This window comes from Vicia villosa, linkage group LG5, assembly GCF_029867415.1.
Source record: "Vicia villosa cultivar HV-30 ecotype Madison, WI linkage group LG5, Vvil1.0, whole genome shotgun sequence".
Classification (NCBI taxonomy): Eukaryota; Viridiplantae; Streptophyta; class Magnoliopsida; order Fabales; family Fabaceae; genus Vicia; species Vicia villosa.
The window spans coordinates 110,143,823-110,156,817 of NC_081184.1; the positions used below are offsets into that span (position 1 = coordinate 110,143,823).

General features: G+C 34.1%; 3 protein-coding genes across 3 annotated transcripts; 1 reads left to right on the top strand and 2 right to left on the bottom strand.

Annotated features, from left to right (window-relative positions):
• Positions 1 to 419: 419 nt before the first annotated feature.
• On the bottom strand, positions 420 to 4,445 carry LOC131601996 (3-oxoacyl-[acyl-carrier-protein] synthase, mitochondrial-like). Its single transcript, XM_058873939.1, has 14 exons — positions 4,203 to 4,445; positions 3,822 to 4,051; positions 3,509 to 3,616; positions 3,349 to 3,420; positions 3,036 to 3,122; positions 2,766 to 2,917; positions 2,578 to 2,658; positions 2,412 to 2,445; positions 2,244 to 2,310; positions 2,080 to 2,156; positions 1,661 to 1,721; positions 1,455 to 1,537; positions 1,194 to 1,265; positions 420 to 1,056 (listed from the first exon to the last, which is right to left on the bottom strand). The coding sequence occupies exons 1-14, from the start codon at positions 4,351 to 4,353 to the stop codon at positions 886 to 888; spliced, it is 1,446 nt and encodes a 481-aa protein (XP_058729922.1). The 5' UTR covers positions 4,354 to 4,445; the 3' UTR covers positions 420 to 885.
• Positions 4,446 to 5,159: 714 nt separating this feature from the next.
• On the top strand, positions 5,160 to 5,646 carry LOC131605156 (uncharacterized protein At4g04775-like). The gene is made up of 2 exons (XM_058877547.1): positions 5,160 to 5,309; positions 5,392 to 5,646. The coding sequence occupies exons 1-2, from the start codon at positions 5,160 to 5,162 to the stop codon at positions 5,644 to 5,646; spliced, it is 405 nt and encodes a 134-aa protein (XP_058733530.1).
• A 338-nt stretch (positions 5,647 to 5,984) lies between these two features.
• On the bottom strand, positions 5,985 to 6,878 carry LOC131605157 (uncharacterized). The gene has a single exon (XM_058877548.1). The coding sequence runs from the start codon at positions 6,876 to 6,878 to the stop codon at positions 5,985 to 5,987; it is 894 nt and encodes a 297-aa protein (XP_058733531.1).
• Between the last annotated feature and the right edge of the window lie 6,117 nt (positions 6,879 to 12,995).

Sequence of the window (12,995 nt, forward strand, 5' to 3'; positions counted from 1 at the left end):
GGAGTGCAGGTCGAAATATTCAGAAGACTAAGAGCTATGATGAATATAGATAGCTTAGACACAATGAATTAGGTGGTGTGTGGAAAGTGTAATTCCTTGTGTCGGAGCAGTTTGTTCGACAGAGACAAGAGAGTGTCAAAAAGATTTGTTTTGTTTAGAAGTGTGGAAACAGTTTGTTACACACATATTTGTTTTAGATATAGATAGATCTAAAATAGATTAGATTTAATTTAGTTCTAAAATAGGTATTTTGGACTTTTATAGTTTTAGACTTTTGGCTTGGGGAGCAAATTAACCTAAATCTATAAATAGGGAGTAACCCTTATTATTTTGTAATCAAGTCAAAAAGGTTTTATTCACGGAATTTGCAGTTCCAAGTGAATCACAAAGTTTTCCACAGTTTGTGGACAGAGAATTACTCTGCAGAAACCCTAATCTTTTTTCTTCTTTAAATTTCTTTTTTCTTTTCATTTCCAACCCAAGATAAGTCATCTCATTCAAGTTTAATAATTGAGATAACTAACTGATCCTTGAAATAAATATATTAGAGCAATCATAACTAAGTTTCATTTAGCCGAATAACTGTTATAACTAATTGTGCTAAGTCAGTACAGTTAAATCCACTTTATATATCCTCAAACCTAACTAAGTTTTAACTTACTTTTCATAATAAGAATTCACAAATTCAGTTAGATCAAAATAATGGTTTATATTTTTTTTCAAATCAATCAGAGTAAAACTACGAAACAAATTTTTTGTCTACGTCAACTCAACCATCCTATCTACTTAGACTTGAATCATAATCATGGCCAAATGCTCCCACGGTGCAATTAGAATAAAAATAAGACGGTTACAACTCTTGTAGAATAACGCCAGTAGAATAAATTAGTCTGTTCCGGAGTAGGCAAAAAGTAGGGAGGCATTTGTTCCTCCAAAACCAAAAGAGTTTGACATAGCTACTCTAATCGGCATCTCCTTTGAAGCAGTCAACGGCATGAAACCATCACCAAATACAGAATCCGGCTTTGTTAAATTAAGAGTTAATGGAGCAATTCCCTGTGATAAGAATAAAAGAACCACACTATTTGATTAACCATACAGGGTCTAGCTATAGATTAAGCACAAATTCATGGTATGTCCAAACCTCACAACTTCTATGATGCAAGTACACAAAATGCCAAAAAGTTGCTTACATGTTGTATTGCTAAAACAGAAAAAATTGCTTCCACCGCTCCAGCAGCACCTAGGAGATGACCAATAGCCCCCTGAAACCAGAGAAATTGGGAAAAAGTCATGGACTTGATTCAATTTGTCAATGTTTACCCAATCCTAATTTTTCTTTTGAACATTTAGTGGCGCATCTCAATTCCCATACATGAGAACTTTCATCTATGCGTGGGTCAGTACAGATAAGCATATAACTTGTTAGTCATGCAGCCTGCAACCACCCTTACCTTGGTGGAGGAGATGGCTAAAGCAGATGAGCTAGCATGGTCAGAGAATACGGTTTTGATAGCATTAGCTTCGATTGCATCACCTGTAAAAAGAATTATGGTGAGATACTTTATGATGTAAGCATAATCATCCACTGATGAAGTATTTAAACATAATAAAATTCAAACTTAAATTGCTGGAATCAGTAAGGATCTGCTTCACTTGCCCAAATGTGTAGATGTAGCATGCGCATTTATGTAATCTACATTAGAAGGATGAAGACCTGACTGAAATTTATGAAAATAAAATCATTTAAAATGAAGATTTTGAGACAGGCTGTCATAAATGTAGAGAGAAAACAACAATAATACAATACGGGATAAGAGTTTAATATCATTAAGACTTAATGTCTCCTAAATAGGCATCTGGAGGGCCCTCAGACAGTAATTGACAAAAGCATTTAAATATAAACTCCTTCGCATGATAATTTCATTCATTCTCAAACTTTCCTAATATCAAATCTGTACTGGTTATGGCTAAACTTTAGCAAACACAACATGTATACATGAACAGTTGGCTGCTTAGCAAACACAACCTCTATTGCTGTATAGAAGATACAAATCAACATAAGATGATCAAAGAAACCTGTTTTAAAGCACGAGTCATGGCCAGAATGGCACCTCTCCCATCACTGGGAGGTTGAGTAATGTGATATGCATCCCCTAATCAAAATCCAAATGAAACAAAATCAAAGTCTCATATAAAACTAAGATTAGGGAGAAAATTTTGCATATCCTGCAACAAATTACCTGACATCCCATAGCCACGAATCTCTGCATAGATTTTGGCTCCTCGATTTTTAGCATGCTCAAGTTCCTAAACAATAGGGGAAACAAATAAACAAGAAAGATCAGACTATAAACAAAGAAGTGAAGAGAAATTGGAGGGATAGATACACAATAAGTTTTTTAAGTAACCTCCAAGACCAAGACTCCAGAACCTTCTCCTATCCTGAGTAAGAACACAACTTGGATATAAGCAGCAAGACAAACAGACCAATCATTTGAAGTCAGAAAATGAAAACTAAGCAAAACAAATGGATTATTGTAATAAGAAACGAATCTGCACTGTTTCTATACTCACACAAACCCATCTCGACCACTATCAAATGGCCGTGATGCTTCCTGTGGCATTGAGTTATACTTTGTAGTCAAGGCTCGAGACCTGCAAGTTTCCAATATGAGGTTTTAAAGCATGAGATGGACAAAGGACATGTAATTAATATGGTGGTTGGCACTAACATAAAACACAGGATGTTGGCTATAATTTACCTGCAGAATCCTGCAATTGATAATGCATCAATGCTCGACTCAGTCCCTCCAGTCACCATAACATCTGCATCACCAAATTGAATCATTCTCATTGCATCGCCAATAGAATGTGACCCAGTAGCACAAGCAGTGACTGCAGTATGATTTGGCCCCTGTATTCAGGAATAGGGAAAAAGTTCAACTCATGATCAATAATGATCACAAAGGTCAGCATAGGAAAATATGTGAATTGCTCTGCAACAAAAACAACAATCAGCTTTAGTTCTTCACCTGGAACCCATATTTCATGCTAACATGACCTGATGCCATGTTGATCAATATCCGTGGGATAAAAAATGGACTGAGTCGACGAACACGCTGCATATAGGAGAAAAAGTAAAAATCAAATACTAACGTTTAAATTAACAAATCATTTCTTCAATCATAATTAAAGCACTTGGAGAAAAAGTTGAATGAGAAAAGATCATCTAAGTATTTCAGAATCAGTAGTGACTTTCAACAAACTGACCTTCTCACATATCAGTTGAATGAGGAAAGATCATCAAAGTATTTCAGAATCAGTAGTGACTTTCAACAAACTGACCTTCTCACATATCAGTTGTGCAGAGTCTAACATGTCACTAACGCTTCCAATTCCCCCACCAATAGACACCCCCTGATTACTTTTGAAGTTAAAATACAGTGCAAGGGAAATGTCAAAAATTAGTTGTAAATTATAATGAACCATATTAAAAATAGCATACCGTTCTTTCCTTGTGTTCCTGCTCAGTGGGAAACCAATTAGAATCTCTAAGAGCTTCATCAGCAGCACATAGTGCATATGCTACAAACCTTGTCATTGATCGATGTTCCTAAGGGAAATGTCACAATACTACAATGACATCTATAAGCATAATAGTTCTTCAAATGCAACATGTATAAGTAAAAGTAAAATCAAAGCAATACCAAATAACTCTATCGTCTTTTCCTTTTGGCGGTACACATTCAGATTTCTTTTCCTTTATCAGAACATGGTGATAACTTATAATTCTATTCTACATACATATATTGATATACCTTAGAATTAAGCCAAAATTCCTCATTGAATTCGCCCGGGTTGGTTCCAGTGGGAACAACGGCAGCAACTTTGGAAGTCAATTGATCAAACGTAGTCAACTGAGTTTCTGAGTCAAAACTAGTCATCTTGAGATCCTCCAAACGCAATGTCCTTATCCCACATTTTCCATCAATCAATTGCTTCCACGTTTTATCCACTCCACAACCAAGAGGTGTCACCATACCCAAACCTACAAGTCAAACACCGCGAAATATCACAATTCACAACAAGTATGCGATTATGTAACATTTTAGTACTGTAAAATTGAAGAGAAGCAGATATATATAGATTGTATGGATGTGTGGATAAAAGAAGAAGAAATGAAAGTGAAGGAGACTTACCTGTGACAACCACTCTTCGGGAAGAAACAACAGGAGGAGGTGGAAAAGGTTTAGCGTCGGTGGAAGAGGAACGAGATGGAGATGGAGATGAAGATGAAATGTTTCGGTAAACGGAATTGAAAACTCTCCGTGAAGTTGAGCTCATTGCCATCGTGAACCACCGTCAGTGGAACCACAATTCAATACCGGAAGCAAGGAATTCCTACCATAATCCAAAATCACATTGACAACAGAATAAATTACCAAAATCCAAATTTGAAACAACAATAATAATAACAAGGGTCATGCTAACATGTGCCTTAACCTTAAGGCACATGTTAAGGATACTATAAATAGAAAAAAGTTAAATGTAATTAAATGCAATAAAATTATGTTTAAAATTTCAATACATTAAATGCACGCGTTTCAAGAAAAAAATTCTATAAATATCTCATTAACATGTGCTCTTGGGGCACAGGTTAGCTTTTCCCTAATAATAAATAGAAACAACAATTGAAGAAATGAAGCATAAAAACAAAAGGCTTAAATGCACTTTTGACCCCCCTATTTTCATTTTAATGAACTTTCGATCCCCCATTTTCAAAATTCCTTATTTTGATCCCCAAACATTCAATTTTTTGGCAATTTTAGAGCCCCTCTCCAAAAATGCATATGTGGCAGTGGGAATAAAATTACATATGCCACGTAATTTCATTAATTTAATTTATAATTTTAAATACAAAATATAATCATTTATTTAATTTATAATTTTAAATACAAAACAATTTCTGAACAAACTAAATAATATTAATTCTTTTTTTATAAATCAGAAACTTGTCCACCTTTCTTCATCTTGTTCGTGAAATCCTTGACCTAAGATCTTCATTTTCCAGCATACCATATCTTGTACCCCTAAACGTATTCCTTTTCGTTTTCGTTTTTATAAAACCCAAACGTATTCCTTTTCGTTTTCCAGCCATGTCCATGTCTCATTATTCTGAAGCAAGTAGTCGAACAAAATCCCCTTCCGTCCATGGCGAATGTAGGTGTGGTCTTGATGCACCTTTAATGACTTCTTGGACTGATTCTAACCCAGGACGTCGTTTTTACGGTTGTGGGATGTACAAGGTAAGCATCTCCTATTCTGTAATTTTTAGTTGTGAGAATAACCCTAAATTCCATCCTAAATTGCATCTGTAAATTTCTGTAGATTCAGGGGTACAAGAGATGTAATCATTTTGTTTGGTATGATGAAGAGCTGGGCCCTAGAGCAAAAGAGATGATTTCAACATTGAAACAGAAACTGAAAATTGCAAATCTCAAAATTGATGCAGCCAAGATCCAAGAAGATGAAATGAGCAAGAAGATCAGGAATTTGAACATGAGGATAATGTATTTGAAGCTTTCGATTGCGTCCATTGTCGTGTTAGTAGTGGGATTAGTGTTAGGATTTGTAATGAACTAGTTTGATGTTAAATGAGACAAGTTTGATGTATCAGTATCAGTCTCAATTTCCAATTGTAACACTTTTGATTAATTATGAGACAAGTTGTACTATTATGGTTATCAATGAGATCAGTTTGTTGCACAATTTGTATCACTGTTTTTAGCTCCAGGGGAAAAACATGCTTTTTGACAGTTTTGCACTAAACTTCCACCAGTGGAAGTTACCTTTAAAACCTGCTGAAAATGCTTTTTGACAGTTTTTGCACTAAACCTCCACCAGTGGAAGTTACCTTCAAAATATGCTAAAAATGCTTTTTGACAGTTTTTGCACTAATCTTCCACCAGTGCAAGTTACCTTCAAAATATGTTAAAAATGCTTTTTGACAGTTTTTGCACTAATCTTCCACCAAACTGCTTAGCCAGATATGTAGTCTTTGCTTGCCTGTTATTTGGAGTTCTTGAACAGTTGTGTTCATCAACCAAACTTACAACTTGCCAAAATTGGTTGCCAACCCTTTTACTAATCCTCATGTGAAAAGTGCATCCTATCACCATCTTCTTTCCATCATTTTTCTTGACATGAACATTTTTGTTCATCTTCAAAGCATATTCTGCCAAAGCCTCATGAATCTTTTCTTTGTTACTAAACACCATACCTAGCTCAAACTTTGAGGAATCACTCTTAAAAGAAGGAAACTTTTCTATTTCATCATCATTGTCACTCTCATTAGGTGTGTGCAATACATCAGAATCATAATCCTCCTCAGAATATATATCCTTGGCATTATCCTCATCACCTTGAATGATAGTTGTCCAGTCCAATTCCACATCTTGTCCTTCATCCTCACTTTCAGGAACACACTCATTCAAGTCATGACTATAACTACTCATCTCACTCTCAGTTGCAATATACTCTTCATCATCATCCTCAACTTCAGCATCAACATGTTCCTTTTCAACTTCAGTATCAACATGCTCCTTTTCAACTTCGGTATCAACATTCTCCTTTTCAACTTCATCATCAACATACTCCTTTTCAACTTCAACATCAGATTCAGCTTCATCATCAACATAGTTTGGACAGCCATCAACATAATCCTCGACAACAGGAGTCACTTCTATTGTGTGCTCAACATATACATCCACCAATTGAAAACCCTTAATATCATCAACAAACTTAAGCACATCTTTATCGCAGTTTAAGGGTCTAAGGCCACGACTAAAGCTAAACTTAGGGTTCCAGTACCACATACATTTGATATTACAATATAGCCTTAATCAAATTTTCAAAATCCATGTACGACATGTAGTCCGTATCCCATGTCCAATCCAATTCAGTCACTAAACCATCAACATACCATTTACATGGACTCTCTACAAACTTCCCCCTATGATGAAACCTTATCTTAATGTAGTTGTTTTGAGATGGTCTGAACAAAAAAGAATTTACATTCAGCATACTTAGACAACTGAACAGTGTGATGAAAAATAACGAGTTAAGAGAACATACCTCATACAATACCGAACATCCTCTTTGCATACCGATGATGGGCGAATGGGTGGAATCTTGCTCATGTTGCTCGTTCTGGAAGAGGGCGATGAAAGATGAAACGATGAAATTAGGTCACGAATTTGTGAAGCGGAAGAGGAAGAGAACGATGCTCGTATGAAGCTATGCTGGAGAACGATGAAATTAGGTCACGAACAAGAGGAAGAGAATTGATATGTCGTTAATTCTTTGTGTTTTATAAAAAGAGATGAAATTAGGTCACGAAATTAGGTTCTGTTTTTATAAAAAGAGATTTAGCATTTTCAGAATATGTTTTGTATTTAAAATTATAAATTAAATTAATGAAATTACGTGGCATATGTAATTTTAGCCAACTCAGCAATTCCCACTGCCACATATGCATTTTTGGAGAGGGGCTCTAAAATTGCCAAAAAATTGAATGTTTGGGGATCAAAATAAGGAATTTTGAAAATGGGGGATCAAAAGTTCATTAAAATGAAAATAGGGGGGTCAAAAGTGCATTTAAGCCAAAACAAAATAAAAAATAACAAAGAGAGAGGTCATGAACTGAAGCTGATATACAAATTTTATTAAATTTTTTAAAATAAAATGGGGTGAGAACTCAATAACCAAGTAGAGACAAAGAAAAACATTCTCACCAAATAATTACATTCAACACCACAACTCCAACTAGGTAATATGGTGTTAAAGAAACACATAAAACATTAGTCAAAAAACTCGTGAAAAATAATTTTATATGCTATAGATTTTTTTCAACACAATCACAGTTAAGCTCACGGCTACAATTGCTTCACTAAATCTCCCTCTTTTTCATTTTCATGTAACAAATTGCTTCCCTAAATCTCAACGAAATCGCAACACAGAAACAATCACAGTCACAACAAACATCAACCATCACAGCAAAACCTGTTACAAACGAAAGAGAGGGACTAAGATTTAAAATATCAATTAAAATTGTTAGACTAAAAGAAAATATAAAATATCAACCATCACTTGAGAATATAAAATATCAATTAAAATTGTTAGACTAAAACAAAATATGAGACTAAGATTTAGAGCAAATATTTAAACTTACTCTTAAAAACAATATAATTTATCTCATATATAATCGAGTTGACTCATGAATCTAACGAGTCGAAATATGTATAGTTCAAGTTCAGCCCATTTAGTTAACGAACTTATTTTATATCTCATATTCAGCTCAGAAACCGATACTAGTACCCAAAAACTCACAAATCTCACCTTCTCCCACAATCACCTTGTCGCCTCTGACTATTATCATTTTCCGACTTCAACCACAATCACACTTGCTTTGCTTCTTTTCCGTCGTTATTTTGCTTCTTTTCGTCTCAATTACTTTATGTCTTTTGTGGGCGTTGCGTTGCTTCATTCGTATTTAGTTTTCATTTGGATTGCTATAATATACTGCCACAATGTATGATAGGAAGAAATTCCTACCAAGACAATAAGATTAGGGTTTCAACAATAAAAAGAGAAAGACATTAAAATAAACTAAGAAAATAGAGATAAAAACAACTTTGATTTCTTTGATTGATTTTCAAGTGTCAAATACACTACATATATATATATATATATATATATATATATATATATATATATATATATATATATATATATATATATATATATATATATATAATAACACTAATGGATAATAAACTAAAGGCCCAATACTAATTAAAGCCCAATTCAACAACATTTAAAGATCCTAAAAACATTCTAGAGAACATTATAAAATATAATACTAATATAAATTCTACTACTAATTTAATATCTAAAATATTTATTTAATCATAATTCTTAATCTATCATTACTTACCCCTTTAAAATCAACCTTGTCCTCAAGGTTGTAAAATAATATCAAATTCCAAGCCAACCCAAAAAAAATTTCCAACTGGTTTCTTATAGTGGGTGACCCATTTCGTACCGTTGTTAGCAGCTGGTAGTATCTTAACGTTGGTAGCAGCTGGCATCTATTTTCATGAAGTGTCATGCTTGCATAGCCAAAACACAAAACAATCCCGTGACTAATTTGTTTTCCACCTACTAGTACAACTTAGATTTGTCCAAGGCATTTAAAATTGGTAGTGAGAGTATGAAGGAAATTTAATAATTATTATTAAAATAATAATAATCATTAATAATAAGTACTCATGGAAGGGTAATGGAGGGAGTAAAAGTAGCGTGACTGTTTCTAATTTCTGTCATGACACAGAATGTAACATGTGGCCAATCTTATCTTTAAATTCCAAAAAGAAATTCAGTCCTATTACAAGGTGACACGCCCCCATTTTTTTTTCTATAATCATCCTTCACTAGTCTCACAAGACAAGAGAACTATAGGACAGGCTGTCTCCAAACACATTACACTCCATTATTATTCTTCCATTTTCTCACGCCAAACCCTCCCTTATGCCTCTTTCCATTTCATTTTTTCACTCTTTGGTTTTCCTGCATTTTCTTTTTCCAGAATCGTTCTTCTCTCCATTTTTTTCTCTTTCTTTCTCCATTTTATTTTTAAACTAAACCAAAAAATCATAACATTATTCACACTCCATGTTTGTCGTAGATCTGGTGGTTTTGGAGGTGGTAACAGTGTTGGAATTAGAAATGATACCTTTTCAATTAGTTTTGGCCAGAGAAGCGGTGACTGAGATGATGTTGGAGACACAGCCTTTAACAAAATTTGTTGAAAAAAATTATGATCTCGTGGTTTGGTTATAGGTAGTCTCAAATCTAAAAACTTTGTCTGAAAAGGCGTCGGAGAAATTGCCGGAAATACCGTCGGAGATGACAGTGGAAATTGTTTTGGAGAAAACGACTGAGCAGTCGTCGGAGTTTCCGCCAGAATCCTTGATGAAGTTGTCGCCGGAAATTTCGTCGGCAAAGACGCCGGAAAATTCACCGGAGTTGTCGCCGGAAAGTTTGCCGGAAAAATTCCATGTGAACCAGAACTTTCTTTTCTTCTTTGTTCTTCTGTCTGTTTTTCTGCATACCTCTTGAGCATATATTTTTCTTTGAATTTTTCATGTGTCTTTTTGAATGAATCTGAAAGATTTTGGATTTGTTCTTTCAACTCTTCTCTATATTTGTTTGATAACTCATGAGTTTCAATCAAATATTGTTTGAGACCTTCTATTTGTTGGTGAAAAGTTGGTTGTGAGTTGGAATTTTGGGGTTGTTGTTGGTATGAAATGTATGGGTTGTGTGAAGATGTATATGATGTGTATGGAGGAGATTCTGTAAGTGGTATTTTTGTGGGAGGCAAGGTGAATGGTGGTTGTTGATGTGGTGTGTATCCATGGTTATAAGAGAAATTTTGTGATGGGGTAGTGAAAGGTATGTTAGGGGAATAAAATGGAGGACTTTCCCATGGATAAGAGGGGATTGAGGAAGTGGCATTGATGGTGTTGGGATGATAAGGATAAAATGTAGTGAAAGATAAGAGATATGAGTATGCCATGGAAGGATTGAGATTCAAAGATGAAAGCACCAATTGATAGGAAGAAATTCCTACCAAGACAATAGAGATAAAAACAACTTTGATTTCTTTGATTGATTTTCAAGTGTCAAATACACTACATATATATATAATAACACTAATGGATAATAAACTAAAGGCCCAATACTAATTAAAGCCCAATTCAACAACATTTAAAGATCCTAAAAACATTCTAGAGAACATTACAAAATATAATACTAATATAAATTCTACTACTAATTTAATATCTAAAATATTTATTTAATCATAATTCTTAATCTATCAATGTATCAAATAAATTGGTTATAATATGGTGCTCTATTGCTATTGGACCGGTCAATTGAATTGTTATGCAAGGGTATCAATAAGATGTTGCAACATAATATGGTGTTTCTTCTTATAATAACATGCCGATACATAACCTTATGCAACATAGTATGTTGCTGCTACATAAACTTGTGATGTTGCTAAATAACGTTATGTTGCTGCTACTTATAATAAAATGTTACTTCTACTTAAACTTGCTAGCCACGAACCATAGAGAGAGATGCAGCAAAATGCAAACACGAACAACGGACGAGAATTCTATAACGTTCTAGCGGGAACGTTAGAGTAGGGTTGAAAATAAGTCTATTCGAGTCCAACTTGTCTAGTTCAGTTTGACTCTTAAGATTTAAGAATTGGTCGAGTTCAAATTCAACACGAACTTTTTTTTTAAGTTCAAACTCGACTAGTTAAGAATTGGTCAAGTTCAAGTGAGTTCATCACGAACTTTTTTTCGCTCAAATTCAACTCGTTAGAAGTTCACAAACAACTCGGTTCAACCCGCCAGAATTATCTGTAAGGTTCAACTCGCTTGTTTCACATACTTACAAGTAATTTTTAAAGTCTATTTTTTATATATATTTGACATTTTAAATTAATATTTTAAAAATAAAAATAAAATAAATGTTATTGGATTAGAATTTATACGATGTTAATTTTATTTGTATAATTATTTGTAGAAATATTTTGCTCACTTAGAATATAAATTATCAATTAAAACGTTAGACTAAAAGAAAATATGGGACTAAGATTTGGAGCAAATCTTTAAATATACTCTTAAAGACGATATAATTTATCTCATTTAATCGAGTTGACTCATGAATCTAACAAGCCGAACTATGTATAGTTCAAGTTTAACTCATTTAGTTAACGAACTTAGTTTATATCTCATATTCAGCTCATTTGGCTCATTAACCTAGTTCAACGATTTAATTTTCGTATCGAATTTCAAACAATTTTTAAGTTTGTTCAGTTCATTGACAGCCCTACGTTAGAGTGACTTCCACTTATTTTGTGTCACAGGATATATAAACTTGTTAATATGTCTCCACGTGTCTTATTCTTTTACAATAAAATTTAAATTGAATGAGAGAAGAAAATCTAATTGCAGCGAGAAACCGATACCAATGCATAAAAACTCACAAATCTTCACCTTCTTCCACAATCATCTTGCCGCCTCTGACTATTATCATTTTCCGACTTCAACCACAACCACATTTGCTTTGCTTCTTTCGCGCCGTTATTTTGCTTCTTTTCGTCTCGGTTGCTGTTAGCTGAAGATTTCGTTTTACAAATATGATCCTTCGAAGGGTGAAAATTCGAAGGAGGATGGTTCCTGATGACCGTCTTTGAAGATAAAATGGCTCCTGATGGCCATGTTTCGATGATGAAGAATTTTTAAGTCATAACGGAGATAGTGAATGTTGAAGCTAGTAGGAGTGTATATCTTCGAGACTTAGACAAATTTTACGAAATACGTTAAGTACTGATGCTTAGTGTATTTCCGTGGTATTTTAATGTTAAGTTATATTGCCACGCGTCGAAGGAGGATTCAGGCGGGAGGATTTGAAATTCGAAGAAGTTTTCATAACTGTCCAGAGACAGATGGCTTTCCGAGGATTCTCATGAGAAACGTGGCATTAGATTAGCGTAGGACCGTTAAGGTCGAAACTAGTATAAATAAGGGTTCTAATGTTAGGATTCAGTGTGTTCATTTTGTACAAATCACTCACATATTACTCAAGTATCAAGTGTTAAGAGAAAGAGTTCGCTGAGAAATGTACGTATGACACCACCATCATTTTAATACATGTGTATTTTCCTTTACTCTCAAGTATCTTTCGATATTATTGCATTTCGTTTATTTCTTGCCATTTACATTCCTGCATTCTTTATTTTCACGTTATTTATCTTTGAAGTATTTAACATTTCTGCACTTTAAGATTTTTGCACTTTTACAGTCTCTTATCCTATGTTTTATCTTGACTTACTTTTCGCTGGAGTTATATTT